The sequence below is a fragment of the Podarcis bocagei genome (assembly GCF_964188305.1).
Source record: "Podarcis bocagei genome assembly, chromosome: 15".
Classification (NCBI taxonomy): Eukaryota; Metazoa; Chordata; class Lepidosauria; order Squamata; family Lacertidae; genus Podarcis; species Podarcis bocagei.
This window is the reverse complement of record NC_138141.1, coordinates 24,938,978-24,953,957: the sequence shown is the minus strand read 5'-3', so window position 1 is coordinate 24,953,957 and position 14,980 is coordinate 24,938,978. Positions and strand designations below refer to the sequence as shown.

The 14,980-nt window shown below is 45.5% G+C and overlaps 1 protein-coding gene across 9 annotated transcripts in view; it reads right to left on the bottom strand.

Annotated features, from left to right (window-relative positions):
• Positions 1–1,537: 1,537 nt before the first annotated feature.
• GRAMD1B (GRAM domain containing 1B) overlaps positions 1,538–14,980 on the bottom strand; it is a 218,406-nt gene continuing 204,963 nt past the window's right edge. For all 9 annotated transcript variants that reach the window (XM_081172500.1, XM_081172499.1, XM_081172502.1 and 6 more), the window contains 5 exons: positions 13,756–13,959; positions 12,439–12,529; positions 7,813–7,920; positions 6,953–7,070; positions 1,538–5,228 (listed from right to left, as the gene is read on the bottom strand). In XM_081172500.1, the coding sequence (XP_081028626.1) occupies positions 5,139–5,228; positions 6,953–7,070; positions 7,813–7,920; positions 12,439–12,529; positions 13,756–13,959 (611 nt within the window). In that variant the 3' untranslated portion in view covers positions 1,538–5,138. The remainder of the gene's footprint in view (positions 5,229–6,952; positions 7,071–7,812; positions 7,921–12,438; positions 12,530–13,755; positions 13,960–14,980) is intronic.

The following is a 14,980-nucleotide window of genomic DNA, read 5'->3' as shown; positions in this document are numbered from 1 at the left end:
ATATAGCAATGCTGATGCTACTCAGCAAGCATATACCTGTACTAATTCATTAATCTTATTTATGAAGCTTATATCTGAAGCTTAGAGCTGTAACTCACCTTCTTCAACATGTCATGCTTTGTGGAGTTACTCAAATTGTGAACCAAAGCAGCACCCATAATTCCACATGGTGAAGGGTCCAGCTGTCATGTCCAATTTAAGCACACTCCATCACATCCTGCAGAAAGTAACAATGGAGGAGCTTTCTTCGCACTAAGGCCTCCTTCTTGATTTTGCCCGTGATTTGCCATTTAACCCTTGGGAAGTTATCTGACCCTAATCCAGTTGCGTCTAAATCCAGCCTCTGCATTCGTTACCCGATATAATAGAATCTGGTAACACCCTCAGCTCTTGAGGTGGAGCAATTAAGTAGCAGTTCTGGAACCAGGAAAGCTTCAGAAGAATGAATGGTAAAGATAAACCCTTTAACGTTTTCTCTCCCATACCACAACTACTTCCATAATTCTTTAAGAAATAACACTTTCTTTCGCCTGCCTTCTAAGGCAGTAGTTCATATGGGATTTCTGACAGTGAATACAACCTCCCTTGGTGGGATGCCTTACATGGGCACACAAAGGTAACCGTGTACGATGTCTTCAACTCAAAAGGTAGACTGTGTCTTCTGTCTGTGATGTGTGTGGAAAAGGCACAGGAGATGTAGAAAACAGACAGCAAAATAAAAAGCAAAAGAACCCACATGATGCTTTCTCTCTCTCTTTTGTTCATTATATTTTATTCATACTCTTATTCCATTTCTCCCCCTAGCTACTTTACATTAAGATTTTGGCTTTGTAGCCTTTTTTAAACTCCTAGTTTCTAGCAGTCAAGTTTGTGGTTGTTGTTTTTTTCCTCCTTTTAAATCAATTTGTATACTAGACTTTGCGCACAGCGCAAAGTTTTTTATTATAGTTACAGAATCAGACACACAGACACAGCCAGACAACTCCTACAGACACAACCAGGGGTGTCCTTCTGCACATCAGCCCAATGCCAGAATTTTGTCTTCCTACCACAGACCCTTCCAGCTGTGGGAAATATTTGGGAGGTGCGGAAGGGCTGGGGCCTCTGGTCTGTTCCCTTTATGTCTCTCCCCCCCCCCACTCCCCCCAACCCCCCCACCCCTCCACCAATAAAGGTGTTGAAATGTAGTCAGGAAAACTTGCACATCTGAGAAACAATTGTCAGTAACTAAGCCAGATGTTCATGCTTAAGGTGGGGGGGGGAGAGGTGGGTTTAAGGTCATCATCACCACCACACAGGGAACATTATAATGAAGTGGCTGCTCATTTCTCAAGGAAGCAGTCACAGAAATCACTCTCCCAAACTCCAGAGGAGATTGAACAATGGGGAAACCACCCAAGCAGCTTCCAATCCTTTGCTACATTATGCCACCATATTCCCCCCCCCAAAAAAAAAATCCAATGCAAAGCTCAGGTTGGGAAGCCAGTCCTTCAAACCTTAGCAACAAAAACTGGCCAAAATAAAGTGAGGTAATTAATAATAATAATAATAATAAAGATGGGTCAGAGAGAGAAGATACTCTGAGCCATGTGCGAATGTGATTCCTTCGGAAGGGAGTCTGCCTCCCTCGCCGCATTCATTTTAGAAGACACTGCTGACGTGGGGAGGAAAGAAAAGTATGGGGCAGCGCCAGGCCAGCCCTAGAGGGTGCCAAAAGCCTGGGAACTCGAGGGAAAGGGAAGGAAGTGGAAGAAGGGCAGAATGCATAGAAAGGTGAATTGCTACCAGGTTTCGCCTCTTTTCCAGTGGTGAGGGGAGAATATATCCTAGCAGAATCTGCTAGAGATGAAATGGTCACTCTCTCTCTCTTTCTCAACAAGGTGTGTAGCTGAAGCTCAGCAAGTCAGGGTGAGTGGTAACACTCCAATTTGGCTGATTAGCACATCTGGAGGGGTTAGGAAGGGGGTGTTATGGCACAAAAACAAGAGTCACCTGTGCTTTTGGTAAGCATGAGGGAGATGCCAGAGAATGAGAGAAGAAATTAGGAGGGGGGGGCATGGAGAACAAAATCTGAGAACCCCCCCCCCCAATTTGTGCAACAGAAAGGCCATTGTGCAGGCTGGGTGTTCAGCTCTAGCATTTCCTCCACAATAACTTGTTAGGCTTTTTTTAAAAAAAAGAAAAGTATTTGAGTCAGTCCAATTAATGAAAGTGAGAAGGTGACAATGGGCCTGAGAAAAGAACAACAAATTGATCTGTGCCCCAAGGGTGATTCCTTTATAGGTCTGCTGGCATCCTTTGCAGCTATGCTGAACTCAGTGGAGATGAAATCTCAGTATCAACTGGGGGCAGGAGAATGCAACTAATCGGTCGCAAAGCAAGTGTCCTCTAAGGATGTCCTTCCTCAAAGGAATGGTTTGCCAGGAGGTGGGTGGGATGCAGGAAGAGCACAGGTACAACAGATCCTGCATCCTCATTGCACCTTTAACTCATCAAATGATAACCAGAGTGTAGCATCCTTAAGAATACGGAGAAGGCAGCACATCTTTACCTTGCAACATCAATGACCAATCCAGCAGGGAGGGTAGTTATATGCTCTAACTCAGTTCAAAGGGAGAAAACATCATCTTTCCTGTCTCTGATGGGGAAACCTGCGACCCTCCAGATATTGTCAGGCTGCAACTCCCATCATCCCTGGTCATGCTGGCCGGAGCTGATGAGAGATGAGGTCCCAACAATGCCTAGAGAGTAACTGGGCCCCCATCCCTAAAAAAAAAAAACCAAATTAAATGTGCCTCAGTAAGACCGAATTAGGATCTTAATCCTGTCTCCCCAGAGCAGCAGAAGCCTTTCCTCCACCTGCAAGGACAGCGCCATGCAGAGACACAGGGATATTCCTTTGTCCTTGCAAATCTGCTTGCTCTGCAAAACTTAACAGGGTGGTTCTGAACACAGGAGCTATGCATGCAGGTTCAGGGCTCTTTGACAGGGATATCTATTGCCTTCCTGTACAGTCGGTAAGTCAAAGCTCCCCAGCCATGGGAAAACTCTATGGGGTCAATGTGGACATTACTTCAGAGAGAGGGGGAAAGTAAAACTCACCTCCTCCCACCTTCCGTGTGCCTTACTTTGTTCACAAAACACACAGTCCAACCATGGGGGCAGTGGCAGGATCTTTAAAGAACAACCATGACCCTCTTAAAGAGTTTGACATGTTGCTCACTGGAATAAGGAGGCAGCCATTTTGGGTCAGTTCTCAGTTGTGGGGGGAAACAGCCCTTGAACTAGGACCTAGCCTGTAAAGTGGGACGGGGGTGCCTTTCCAACCTGTCCTTCAAACCACCAGGAATGATTCTTGCTGACAAGGATATGTTAGAAAAACCAGTGAACCACACTTTCTTGTGAAGCTTATACTGGTGGAAAAACAATCTTCCCTCCTCCTCTTCTTGCAAAACAAAGTAAACCCTACAGGAGCTTAATCTTCTGGGGCCCCGACTTATATAATTGCCACTTAAAAAGAAAAGAAAGCTTTTAAAATATAGAACTGTCATTTGACTTCAACTTATTCCAGATCATTCTAATTTGTTGTTTGAAAAGTTCCCAGCATCTTAAAATTGGATGTTTTGCATGTCATTTCCCAAAAGCAGTGGCCAGGAAATGGTCTAAACTCTGTATTTCTCCAGAGTTATCAGGGTTGGTTTGTTTGTTTTGCTTTAGGTCACCAACACTGGCCTTGATTCTGCTACCAAAGGGTGTTTGAGGGCTTCACTTGATTAAAAAGAGTCGTCAGCAGCCTACCAACCTGCCCACCCTGAAACATCACCCCAAGACTATTCTTAGTCCCTATAACTTATCCTAGAGACAGTCATGCATTTGAGAGGCAGCTGCGTCTGCCAAAAAGATCCATTTTTCTGCTTAGGCAGTAGCAATTTCCTCATTTAGTAGTAAGGGGCTGATTTTCTTTCTACACTTCTCCTGGATGCAGCGGGACACAAAAGATGCAATTAACCCATGCAAAAGGAGCTCGTGAACCGGGACGAGGACTTCCAAGCATCCAAGCTCGGTACCATCAACTCATTTGTTTTCGGGAAGAGGGAAATCGGGGAATGGTTTTTCTTTATGTGAAACTTGCTTTGGGACCCACCCCCCAGTCCGGTAAGGATATATGTGTATAGCCCTTTCAGTGAAGCAGCAGTTTCCTACGATATACATAGATGGAAATGCAAATGCACAATGATCAGAGGGGTCTCCGACACCAAAAGGGGACACTGTCAAACTAAAACGAGGGGGGTATACATTCACCTAACTCCTCCCATGGAAGAGAATGAGCGTCAAGGACTGAGCTAAACCTGGGAGTGTTCAAGAAGCAGTCCCTGGCTACCTGTATTGCAAAACTCACTCCAGGACACAATGAGGTTGCTACGCCCTCCTGGGGGGCACATATTTTCCACTGGAGTTGCAGAAAGGGGTACGGGAAGCATGCACCAAGCCAGGTCAGCATTAAAAGGATAACCCTGTAAAAAGGAGGCTGTGAAGCAAACACTTGGTTGATGGGCTACCCAGAGCCGTTCCAACAGAGCTTGCCAGGAAAAAAAGTGATAGCAGCAGTTAAGAGGGTTCATCCTGCCAGCCTCAGCGACTATCCTGAGAGCCAGAGTAGATGGTATCTCCTATAAGCAGCTTCTTGAGTTCAGTAAAATGTGGAGGAGAGGGTGAGTGGGTGGGATCTCACGCCTTCTGATTCTTCCCTTTGGGTGAAATACCCCCCGACACACACACCCCAGATGGAGAGAGAGGGAGACAGACAGACGGACGGACAAACAGATACTAAGAGAGGTGTGGGGGAGGGCCCCAGGATGGCACGGGCTGCACTTTCCCACAATGCCTCAGTGCCGGGAGAGCACAACCCGGCCGCATCCTGCCCCTATCCCAGATGACGCTCCATTTCATCCAGTGCTGGAGGTCGGATCAACACACCACTCTCTCTTCTCAGTACGTAGGCTTCATTTTTCTCTCGCTCTCTCTTTTAAAATCTGTATATAATATATATATATTTATATTCTGTATATATATATATTTATATATTCTATGTACATGTATTGCACACAGTCCTCTGGCCGCTCTTGGGTTCCTGTCTGCTAGTGGAACCGTTTCCGTTTCTCGTCTGGCTCCGGCCGATATTCACGGGACCCGATTCCATTCTGGAGGTTAACTAGTGAGTCCTTCATCTGCAAGACCAAAAAATGGGAAGGGAAGTGTCAGAGCTGCTTGAAGATCCTAGCTCACAGAGGATCACGCTAGCCAGCGATCATTAAGTAAAAGTCTTTATTGAATTACAGTTTCCATTCTCACGCTGCTGCGCGCAAACTCTACGTCTAGTAGCTAGATCGGCGAAGCTCCGTCTGAGTCTCCGCCCCGTGTGCACCAACTTAATATCCTAGCCTTGCTCCACCTTTTCCGCCTGACTGTCCTCCTCTGGGTCCCTCTACCCCCCGGGGCTTCTTCCTTCCGGGATTCTTCTGACGCTGACCCGGACCCTCCTGCCTCCTTGCGCCGGGCTTTAGGACCTGGTTCCCTTACTCTTCCCTGCTTCCTGGCGGTGACGCTGGTCCCAATTTCCAGCTGCTCCCCCCTGAGTCCCCTCTGGCTCTATCTTCCTGGGGTGCCCCCCTAGACTCCCCCCTTGCCCTGGCCACTGGTGCTCCTTTCTGTGAATCCTCTGATTCACTGGAAAGACTGGGAGATCTCGGGTCGTCGTCATCACTCATCTTTTCTTCTGCCTCCTCCCCTTCGCTCTCTGTCTCCTCCCTTGCCCGTGCCTCTGCTCCTAAACCCCTGACAGGAAGCTTTCAAATACTGCTGTGCTGTTTTTGCAATCCATATTTTAACAGATTTGCTTTTGACATTGTTTTAATTCAATTATAGTTCAGTTACTTTCTAACTATCATCTTTTGCATGATTTTTTAGCATTCCGTTTTAATTTTCACAAGCTGCCTCAGGTCCCGGTTCTGGGGAAAAGTGGGGTATGTATGTATCTATGTATGTATGTATGTATGTATGTATGTATGTATGTATAAATAAATAAATAAATAAATACTTGCATATATAGACTTCCCTGTTCATTTTAATGGAGGAAACGCCACACAAGCAAAGGGAGATGCAACTGAAATTGAATAGCTCCTGCAGCTGACGTAGCTCTGTAGGCAGAGGTTCCCTGAAGTGCCCACTTTTCCGAGGGCTTTCCTTTCCTGATGGCAAGACCCCATTTCCTTATAGCTTGCCAAGTGAGGGTACTACACAGTTTAGTTGTCTTAAAAACAATAGCTGTCTCCCTCACGCACGCACATGGGTCCAGTCATCTCACATGCGTCCAGCATGATGGCTGAACATCTGTTTGCTGATTGCTCTGAGGTGAATGATGCCTTTATATGGCTCTCCAAGTCACCACACACTGGGATATGCTCTACACACAGAGAAAGCAAATTGGTGGATCAGAGCCACTGGCTATGTGCATTTAGTGCGCGAGCGGAGTAACACTTCACCATTAAGTTACAGCACACAGAAAGACATATGGGTGCCCGGGGGGGGGGGGAGTCTGCAGCCACACAAATGTATTCTAATTTGCTGGAGAAAGGATATGCAATTAACAACCCCCAAGGCAAAAGCTAGAAGCCCCGGGATAGCACTTTCGGTTTAAAAAAGTGTGCAAGGTTCTCTTGGGGAGGGTGAAGGGAAATCTGTGCTTCAAGATCAGCAGCCAAGTTAACTGAAGTTCAAAAATAATGATTTCCCATCTTCTTGATTCTGGAGCATTTTATTTTCTGTTCAAATCTCCCTTCCATGAGTAATTATCCCCCTGTGCCTCTGGAAAATGGTTTGTGATTTCAATTGGTGTTATGCAGGGGAAAAGGTCAGTCACATCCATACCAGGGTTCTAGAAGCAAGTTCTCACCTGATCTAGGAGAATCACGGATGATTTGATGATCTCCCGCCACTTCTGAAGCTCTGTGTCATGATACTTCTGCTGGGACTCTAATAACTGGGCCCATTCAGTCTGGGACTGGGGTAACCTGTCAGGGCAGAGAAGGAAAGATGAGCCCTGGAAGGCAGTGCATATTTTTTATATTATTGGGTTTCGATGGTGGTTTGGCCACAAGAGGGGTGCTCGTAGGGGTGGGAATGTAAAAAAGTGAAAAGCTTCTGGGAAATGATATATAATGAGATGAAAAAAATGTTGACATATACATTTATAAAGAAACCAGAAGCATTTTTACTGGGCATCGTAGGAAGTGATATAAATAGAAAAGAATGCAAGCTGTTTTTATATGCAACAACGGCAGCAAGAATATTATTGGCACAAAAATGGAAGCAAGAAGAATTACCGATGAAAGAAGAATGGAGAATGAAATTAATGGACTATGCAGAACTAGATAAATCAACAGGAAGGATTCGAAATCTGCGGGAGCAGAAATTCACAGAAGACTGGTGTAAATTTACAGATTATTTGAAAAGTAATTGTGATGATCAGACTACATTTGTAGGTTTGCAAGAAGTTTTGTGAGGTGAATTATTGGAACTATTGCAAAAATAGATAAAGGGGAGGATGGTTAGTTAAGATAATTAAAGGCAATATGAATTTAAGAAATGCACAAGAAGTGGTTAAAACGGGGGATGATCAGAGGTGCTGATGGAAGTCCAAAAAAAGATTGTATAAGTGGTGAAGTTTTGAGGTATGGATTATAATTTATATGTTAAAATTAATAAAAATTATTATAAAAAGAAAAAAGAAATTTTGCTTGTAGGGTGTGTTACCTTTCCTGTAACCGTAGACCCTGCCATGCTGTGAGGGTTTGAGTAGTGTATTCCAACATCCAGAGTTTGTAGAACAGCATCATGTTGAGGATTACCAAAAGCACCAGGCTGGAGAGGGAAAGAAGAAAAATGAAATACATGCAACCTGGACTGGGGCCCTTCTTCCAACTCACACACAAAGCCCCAACAACCAGGAGGACCCCTTTTCTGAAAAGCCTCAGACAGATACGCACTGTCCTTTTTATGTGATGAAATGAAGCCCTGTGCATTTGTGCATGCTGAACCCATTCTATGGATGCACTGTGGAGATCTTATTCATGATCAGACATGCCCCAGTTTCAACACCCTGAGCAGAAGAGCTTCAAAGTATTCACTTACTATAGAAACATCTAGTCTGCCTGACACCCCAGCATTTATTGTAAGCCACCTTGAGCCTTTGTGGGTAAAGCAGATTTGGGGGCAAGGTGAGGATAAGCCCACCTTGTAGGAGATGCTGAGCCCACAGTCCCCACCCTTCTGACACAACATGCATAACAGTATTGGGAGCTCGGCAAGTCAAGAGTCCCTGGGCTGAACCTGCCCCCTTGTTGGAGTGACTTGCTCCCCTCCACCCTCCTTTCTGAAACTGATCAGATGGATCAGGAGCCAGAAAAGGAGGCCCCCCTCCTCTTTTGCTGCCCCCTCGTCTCATCTTCTGGAGGCATCTTTCAGCCCAGGTGGAGAAAGCTGCACGAGCTTTCTAAAGCAGGACAGAAATAACGCAGCACAGCTAGAGCCACCCTCACCTGAGAGCTGAATGGAAAAGAGGGCTTCTTTGTTAAGTTTTGGGGAGCAGCAACAAAATGACACGGAAAAGGGAAGAGAAAGAAGCACAGCCCAGGAGGATCTGAGCAGAGATCAAACAGACAGACAGCGTTAAAAAAAAAAAAGCAAAAGTCCAGCAGGCTGGGAGGAGGAAGGAGACAGGTGAGAGGAAATCAAGGTGAAGAAGAAGTAGGAGGAGACGGTACCTGAAACAAATCCTAATGGGAGCAGGGAAGAGAAAAGATGGAGGAGGCGAAGGTTAGAAACACAACTAGAGTTGAGAGAGGAGAAAACCGCAAGGGGGGGTAGTTCTTCTAAAGGACACAGAACAGACACATATTGGGGAGAGGGGTTGCAGAGCATGCGAAGAGGAGAGAAGAAGAAGACACCCAACATTGGTGATGCGGCAGTGGGGCAAGGGGCAGGGAGGTGCACAGCACTCGTCATGCCATGTACCAGAGGGCACGGCTAACTCCAAATCCTGAGAAGCTTAGGATAGCAAAGGCAGGATGTAACCAGCACTCAGTGTCAAGAGGCAAAACCACAGAGTTCCTTGGGGAGTTGATGCAAAATGAGAAGAAAAACTAGGCACGTGGAGTGGGGAAGGGGGTCTTTTTACAAGAGGGGGCAAGGGTGAGACTAAGACATCTTTGAGGAGCAGTTTCCGGCTGCTATCCAGGAGCCTAAGGACCCTTTCCCCTGCATGGTCACTGGTCTACCCTTCAACAACAAGGACATGGTTTCCATGTGTCGTAGTAGCTAGCATGTTGGAACAGGGACCTGGGAGAGACCAGCATTTGAATCTATACTAAAGTCACGAAGCTCATTGGGTTTCCTTGGGCCACACTCTTAGCCTAGCCTACCTCATGGGGCTGTTGTGTGGATAAAATGCAAGGGGGAACCATGTATGCCTTCACCATGAGCCCCTTGGGAGAAAAGGTGGGGTAGAAAGATAATAGGTAAATGAAAATAAATACTCTCTTGCCCAATTCCTGAGCACCATAAAAAAACAAAAACAAACAGAACCAGTAAACAACAACCGCTTGCACGTACAGAAACAAAGCCTTTGTGTCAATCAAAACCTGGTATGCAAGTTAAGGATATATATCTGATTTATCTCATTTGCAGAACCTGCCCCCCCCCCCAAGGCTATGTATGTGGACTTAGATGGCAGAGCCTCTGATGGTTGTGATTTCCACCAGCAGGTGGCACTGTTTGAGACATCAGCTTGTAGAGACAGCCTGCAACTGAACCAAACAAAGTACAGTGGTGCCTCGCAAGACGAAATTAATCCGTTCCGCGAGTCTCTTCGTCTAGCGGTTTTTTCGTCTTGCGAAGCAACCCTATTAGCGGCTCAGCGGATTAGCGCTATTAGCGGTTTAGCGGCTATTAAAAGCTTAGCGGCTAAAAGGCTATTAGCGGCTTAGCGGCTTAGAAAAAGGGGGGGGCGAAAAAAATCGCAAGACTTGCAAGACTTTTTCATTTTGCGAAGCAAGCCCATAGGGAAATTCGTCTTGCGAAGCGCATCAAAAAACGGAAAACCCTTTCGTCTAGCGGGTTTTTCGTCTTGCGAGGCATTCGTCTTGCGGGGCACCACTGTACCTAAGGCTGTACGGCATACCAGTCAAATTAGTCTTGTTGCTAGACTTTCAGCTAGCCATTGGTTTGAGACCTATCTACCAGAGCAGGAGAAAACAAGCTTGCTCCATCTCCCATGTGACAACTCTTGAGATATTTGAAGATGGCTATCATATCTCCTTTCAGTCTCCTTTTCCAGGCAAAACATAACCAGCTCCCTCAACTGTTCCTCATAAGGCTTAGTTTCCAGACCCCTGACCATCTTCGTTGCCTTCTTCTGCACTCATTCCACTTTGTCAACATCCCTCTTAAATGGTGGCAACAAGAACTGGACACAGTATTCCAGGTGTGGTCTGACCAAGGCAGAATAAGAGTGGTACTATTACTCCTTGGGAGCTGTCATTTTTTAAGGGCACTGTGAGTTATTAGGGGGTCTCGATTCCCTTCCCAGAGCTACAATTCCCAATTATCTCTTTAAAGAGGGGTTGATAGTTAGGCCACTCTGGAAATTGTAGCTGCAGGAGGAGAGTAGAGGTAGGGGTCTTTGAACTACAGTTCCCAGGATTGTTTGGAGGAAGCCACAAAAAATTAAGAGTGCCTGGACTAAAATTGTCTATCAAAAACTTCACTCTTGTAGTTTATCGCCACAACAGCTACTCACTTTGGGTTTTAGGAAAGCAAACAGTCTAATTTGTTGATGCCTAAATGATATTGAGCATCAGAACAACTTGGCCACAATAAGGAAATTTTGCCCATGGTATGACTATTTTCCATCTTCCCATTTCAACTCTCTGGCAACCTATCTGCATAACCTAGCAATTCTAAAATATAGATGTGCTTTTACGCTCACAAGATTGAATGTATTGCCCTTGGTTGTACTTGAGGGACGATTCTAACAGATTCCACAAGAAAAATGCTTATGTCCCTATGGAGATGGCAGTCTCAAATCGGTGGTGCATGCCCTTTGGGCTTGCACTCTTTATAAAGACTTGAGGAATGAGGTTATCACCCCTCTTTTATTGTCCATTCCGGGTCACCCAACCACTGCCACAGTGTCCTTTGTCTTGGCAGATCAAGATAAGCAGGTGACAGCAAAGGTTGCAAGGTTTTTAGCTGGGGCAATCAGAATAAGATCCACCATTAACTATTGATTCAAAACCCCAAAATGTATTTTATAAAACTGACCTTTTATTTCTATTCTTTGTATATTGTATTGTTGTTTTATTGCTATGGCCGATGGCTGACGCAAATAAAGATTCATTCTAATGTGGTAGGACACTGCTTTAAATGTATGGTGCAGATGAGTTCCTAGATTCACACATTTGTGTGTGTTCATTCAGAGTCTTATTCAGCAAATGGTCAAGTCATTCCAAAACTCTGTAGAGTTCAATTTATCTGGCATTATTTTATTTTATTAAAAAAACACAGTTCTGCTTAAAAAAGAATGTAAACATTCTTCCAGACCAACCAACAGGTGCAGCATTTTAAAATGCTGGATGGGTGAATTTGAAGCTTGGGAGGTGATGGATGGTGGGGTTTCCCTTGCTTGTAATTCAGCTGGTACAACTTATTGCCTCCAAAGTTGGACCAGTCTGTGGCTAAAAGGTCCCCAAACTTAACAAAAAACAGGAAACGCCACAGAGCAAAGCATATTATCGTCACAACAACTTTAAATGCTTATGTGTTGCAGAGTTATACTCCTCTGCTTCCTGTGCAAAAACGGGCCACAGCATTTTTCTCTGGAGAGGAGGAGGGGGGCACACAATCACATCACCAACCATAAGCAAGCTCCGCAGAAGCCTGAACCCTCTCAATCCTTGAATTCCTCTTTCCCAAACATGCTGGGTCTTTCCCCAATTGATACTTGGCAAAGAAGCAGTTCATTCTGCAATCCTCTCCACAGCTGCTTCTTGGCTTTCTCTCCCTCCCCATCTGCCCTGCCCCAGCTCTTCCCCTGCCCACATAAACAACCACTCCCTCTTCAGCATCTATTAATACCAAAACACCTCCTAGGATCCCCAGGAATGCGGACCTGATTCAGGGTGAGGGGAATGGACTTGGGATACCTCAAAATCTGGGTGGGAGGGATCAATTTACCAAAAAATAAAAAATAAAAATCTTAACACTATTATAATCCTACTAGACTGCAGACTAAAATGGAGGGAGGGAGGGGGAGAGAGAGGGAGAGACAGAGCGCAGTAACAGAACAAGGAAACTGACAAACCAGGTCGAAGAATCACTTACACACAACTGATAATGAGCAGCAATTTGGAGACGCTCTGCAGGTGGAAGCCGCTGGGACTTTCCTCAGGGATATGCCGTGTTTGAGTGGAACCTGGAAAGCAGCGTTCGTTTTACACTGAAGAGGTCAAGTCCCTTCCCTTAAACACACCCAAAAGCATATGTCCCATATATTCGATCTGCAGAACTGGCATCGTTACAGATGCCACATAATACTCATTCTGCATTTGTAATAAATCAATATTTTGACGTGGCAGCAACCACAGTTCGGAACTCCCTGCCTATTGATGCCTAGCTGGCTTCTTCCCTGTACTCTTTTCGGGGCCTGCTAAACACATTTTTTGCTTAAGGCAGTCCCTATCCAGAAATGTAGAACACTGAGACTTGTTTAAATCTGTTTTTAGCTTCTCACTGATTTAAATTTTTTAAAAATGTTTTGAATAGCCATTTTAAGTGTGGTTTTGTTTTGTTTTTACTGATAACTTCATAGTTTTATTTCATGGTTCCCCCCTCCCCCTTACAATCAAGTGGTCTATGCATTCCATAAAATAAATACATATCAACCACGCTATGATTTAATATCAACAACGCTGTACGACAGTGTTTCCCAAACTTACAATAACCACATGCCCCATTTTAGAGCTTAGTCTTATTGGGGTACCCCTTCTCAGGCAAAGATAATTTCGGGGTAGTTTTAATAATACTATTTCATCTATGATACAGTCAAGTGAAAAAGTCTGCCATTTACCCTTTGAAACCCTTTCGCGTACCCTGCGCCACAATTTGGGAAGTGCTACTCTAGGAAAAAGGGATGCAGGTGGTGCTGTGGGTTAAACCACAGAGCCTAGGGCTTGCCGATCAGAAGGCCAGTGATTCGAATCCCCGCAATGGGGTGAGCTCCCATTGCTCAGTCCCTGCTCCTGCCAACCTAGCACTTCGAAAGCACGTCAAAGTGCAAGTAGATAGAAAGGTACCGCTCCGGCGGGAAGGCAAACGGTGTTTCTGTGTGCTGCTCTGGTTCGCCAGAAGCGGCTTAGTCATGCTGGCCACATGATCCGGCAGCTGTACGCCAGCTCCCTCAGCCAATAAAGCAAGATGAGCGCCATGACCCCAGAGTCGGCCACGGATGGACCTAATGGTCAGGGGTCCCTTTACCTTTACCTTACTCTAGGAAAACCATTTCCCCTCAGGGACCCCTATTCCACACCCTCAACGAAACTACCTCAGAGGGATCTGGGGCCTCTGTCCATCTCAAGCATGTCCCCCCAAGCCTAAGCATGTCCCCCCCGCACACCCCCATTTGCACATGGTGCTCCTTACCTGCCACACGCTTGATTCGACCTACAGCTTCCTCGTCTGTGGGGGTGGTTACAGGGCTCAGCACTTCCTCCAGGTGAGGCCCCCTCAGGTGAGTATGGGGCCGCTTCCTCCGGCGCACTGTGGATTGCTTGCTTGCCTTCACTTTGGGGGATTCTCGATGGAGCTCGGCTAGATATGTGCTCTCTGTTTTGGTCAGTTCACTCTCTGCCAGGGAAAGCCGGGGGGAGGGGGCAGGTATCGGTCATGGAGAGAAGGCACCGCTTTCACTTCAGCCACAACAGGGGTTACAGTCAGGGGCACAGGCATCATCACAACAGCACCTGTTTTCAGCCTCCCCAACCCCACCCCATTGAGCCAGTAGCTTCAAGGGACAGAAATACATTTACATATAATGAACCCGAAGAACTGCCATTTGCTGTTTTTCTGTACATATACACTGCCAGTTCATTTCAGGGCCCAATCTGAGGTGTTTAAAGTGTTTAAAGCTCTAAATAACACAGTCCCCAAATATCTGAGACACTACCTCCTTCCATAGAAACCCCCTCACTCCCTCAGAAATTTGGGGTGGCGATGGCCCAGGACAGGGCATTCTCTGTGGTAGCCCCTGAGTTGTGGAACTCGCTCCCAGCAGAGGTGTGCCCCAAACCCTCACTATATAGCTTTTGGGGAATGATGAGAACATACCTCGTTGACACCTAAGATGTGTGTTTTCAGGGGCCAACTCTTACTTCTTCAATTGTAATCTGTTAAACTGTTTTTAGTTCTGAATTTTAAATCAGCATAACATGCTCTGGGACCTGCTGCTGAAGGGTGGGTAATACATTTAATAATACCAATACTATTATTAATACACGAGAGGTCCAGAGGGAGGCGATATCAGAACAGGCCTTTTCTGCATTGGTTCACCATTTGTGGAAAGCTCTCCCCAGGGAGATTCACCTTTAGGTGGCAGGTGAAAACATTTCCGCTTTAACCAGGCCTTTGGCTGTTTGACATCTGGTGCTCTTTTAAATATGTTGTGGGAGAGGGGGGGTTATTGATTTGCTTTTGTTCTTATTTTTATTATGTATTTTGTGGTTTTTATATTGTAATTTTATGTTGGAAATTCCCTGAGATCTGCAGTATACCAATTTTTAATAATACTGGTGGTGATAACAACAACAACAACAACAACAACAACAACAACAACAACAACAACAACAACAATTTTATACCCCGCCCATCT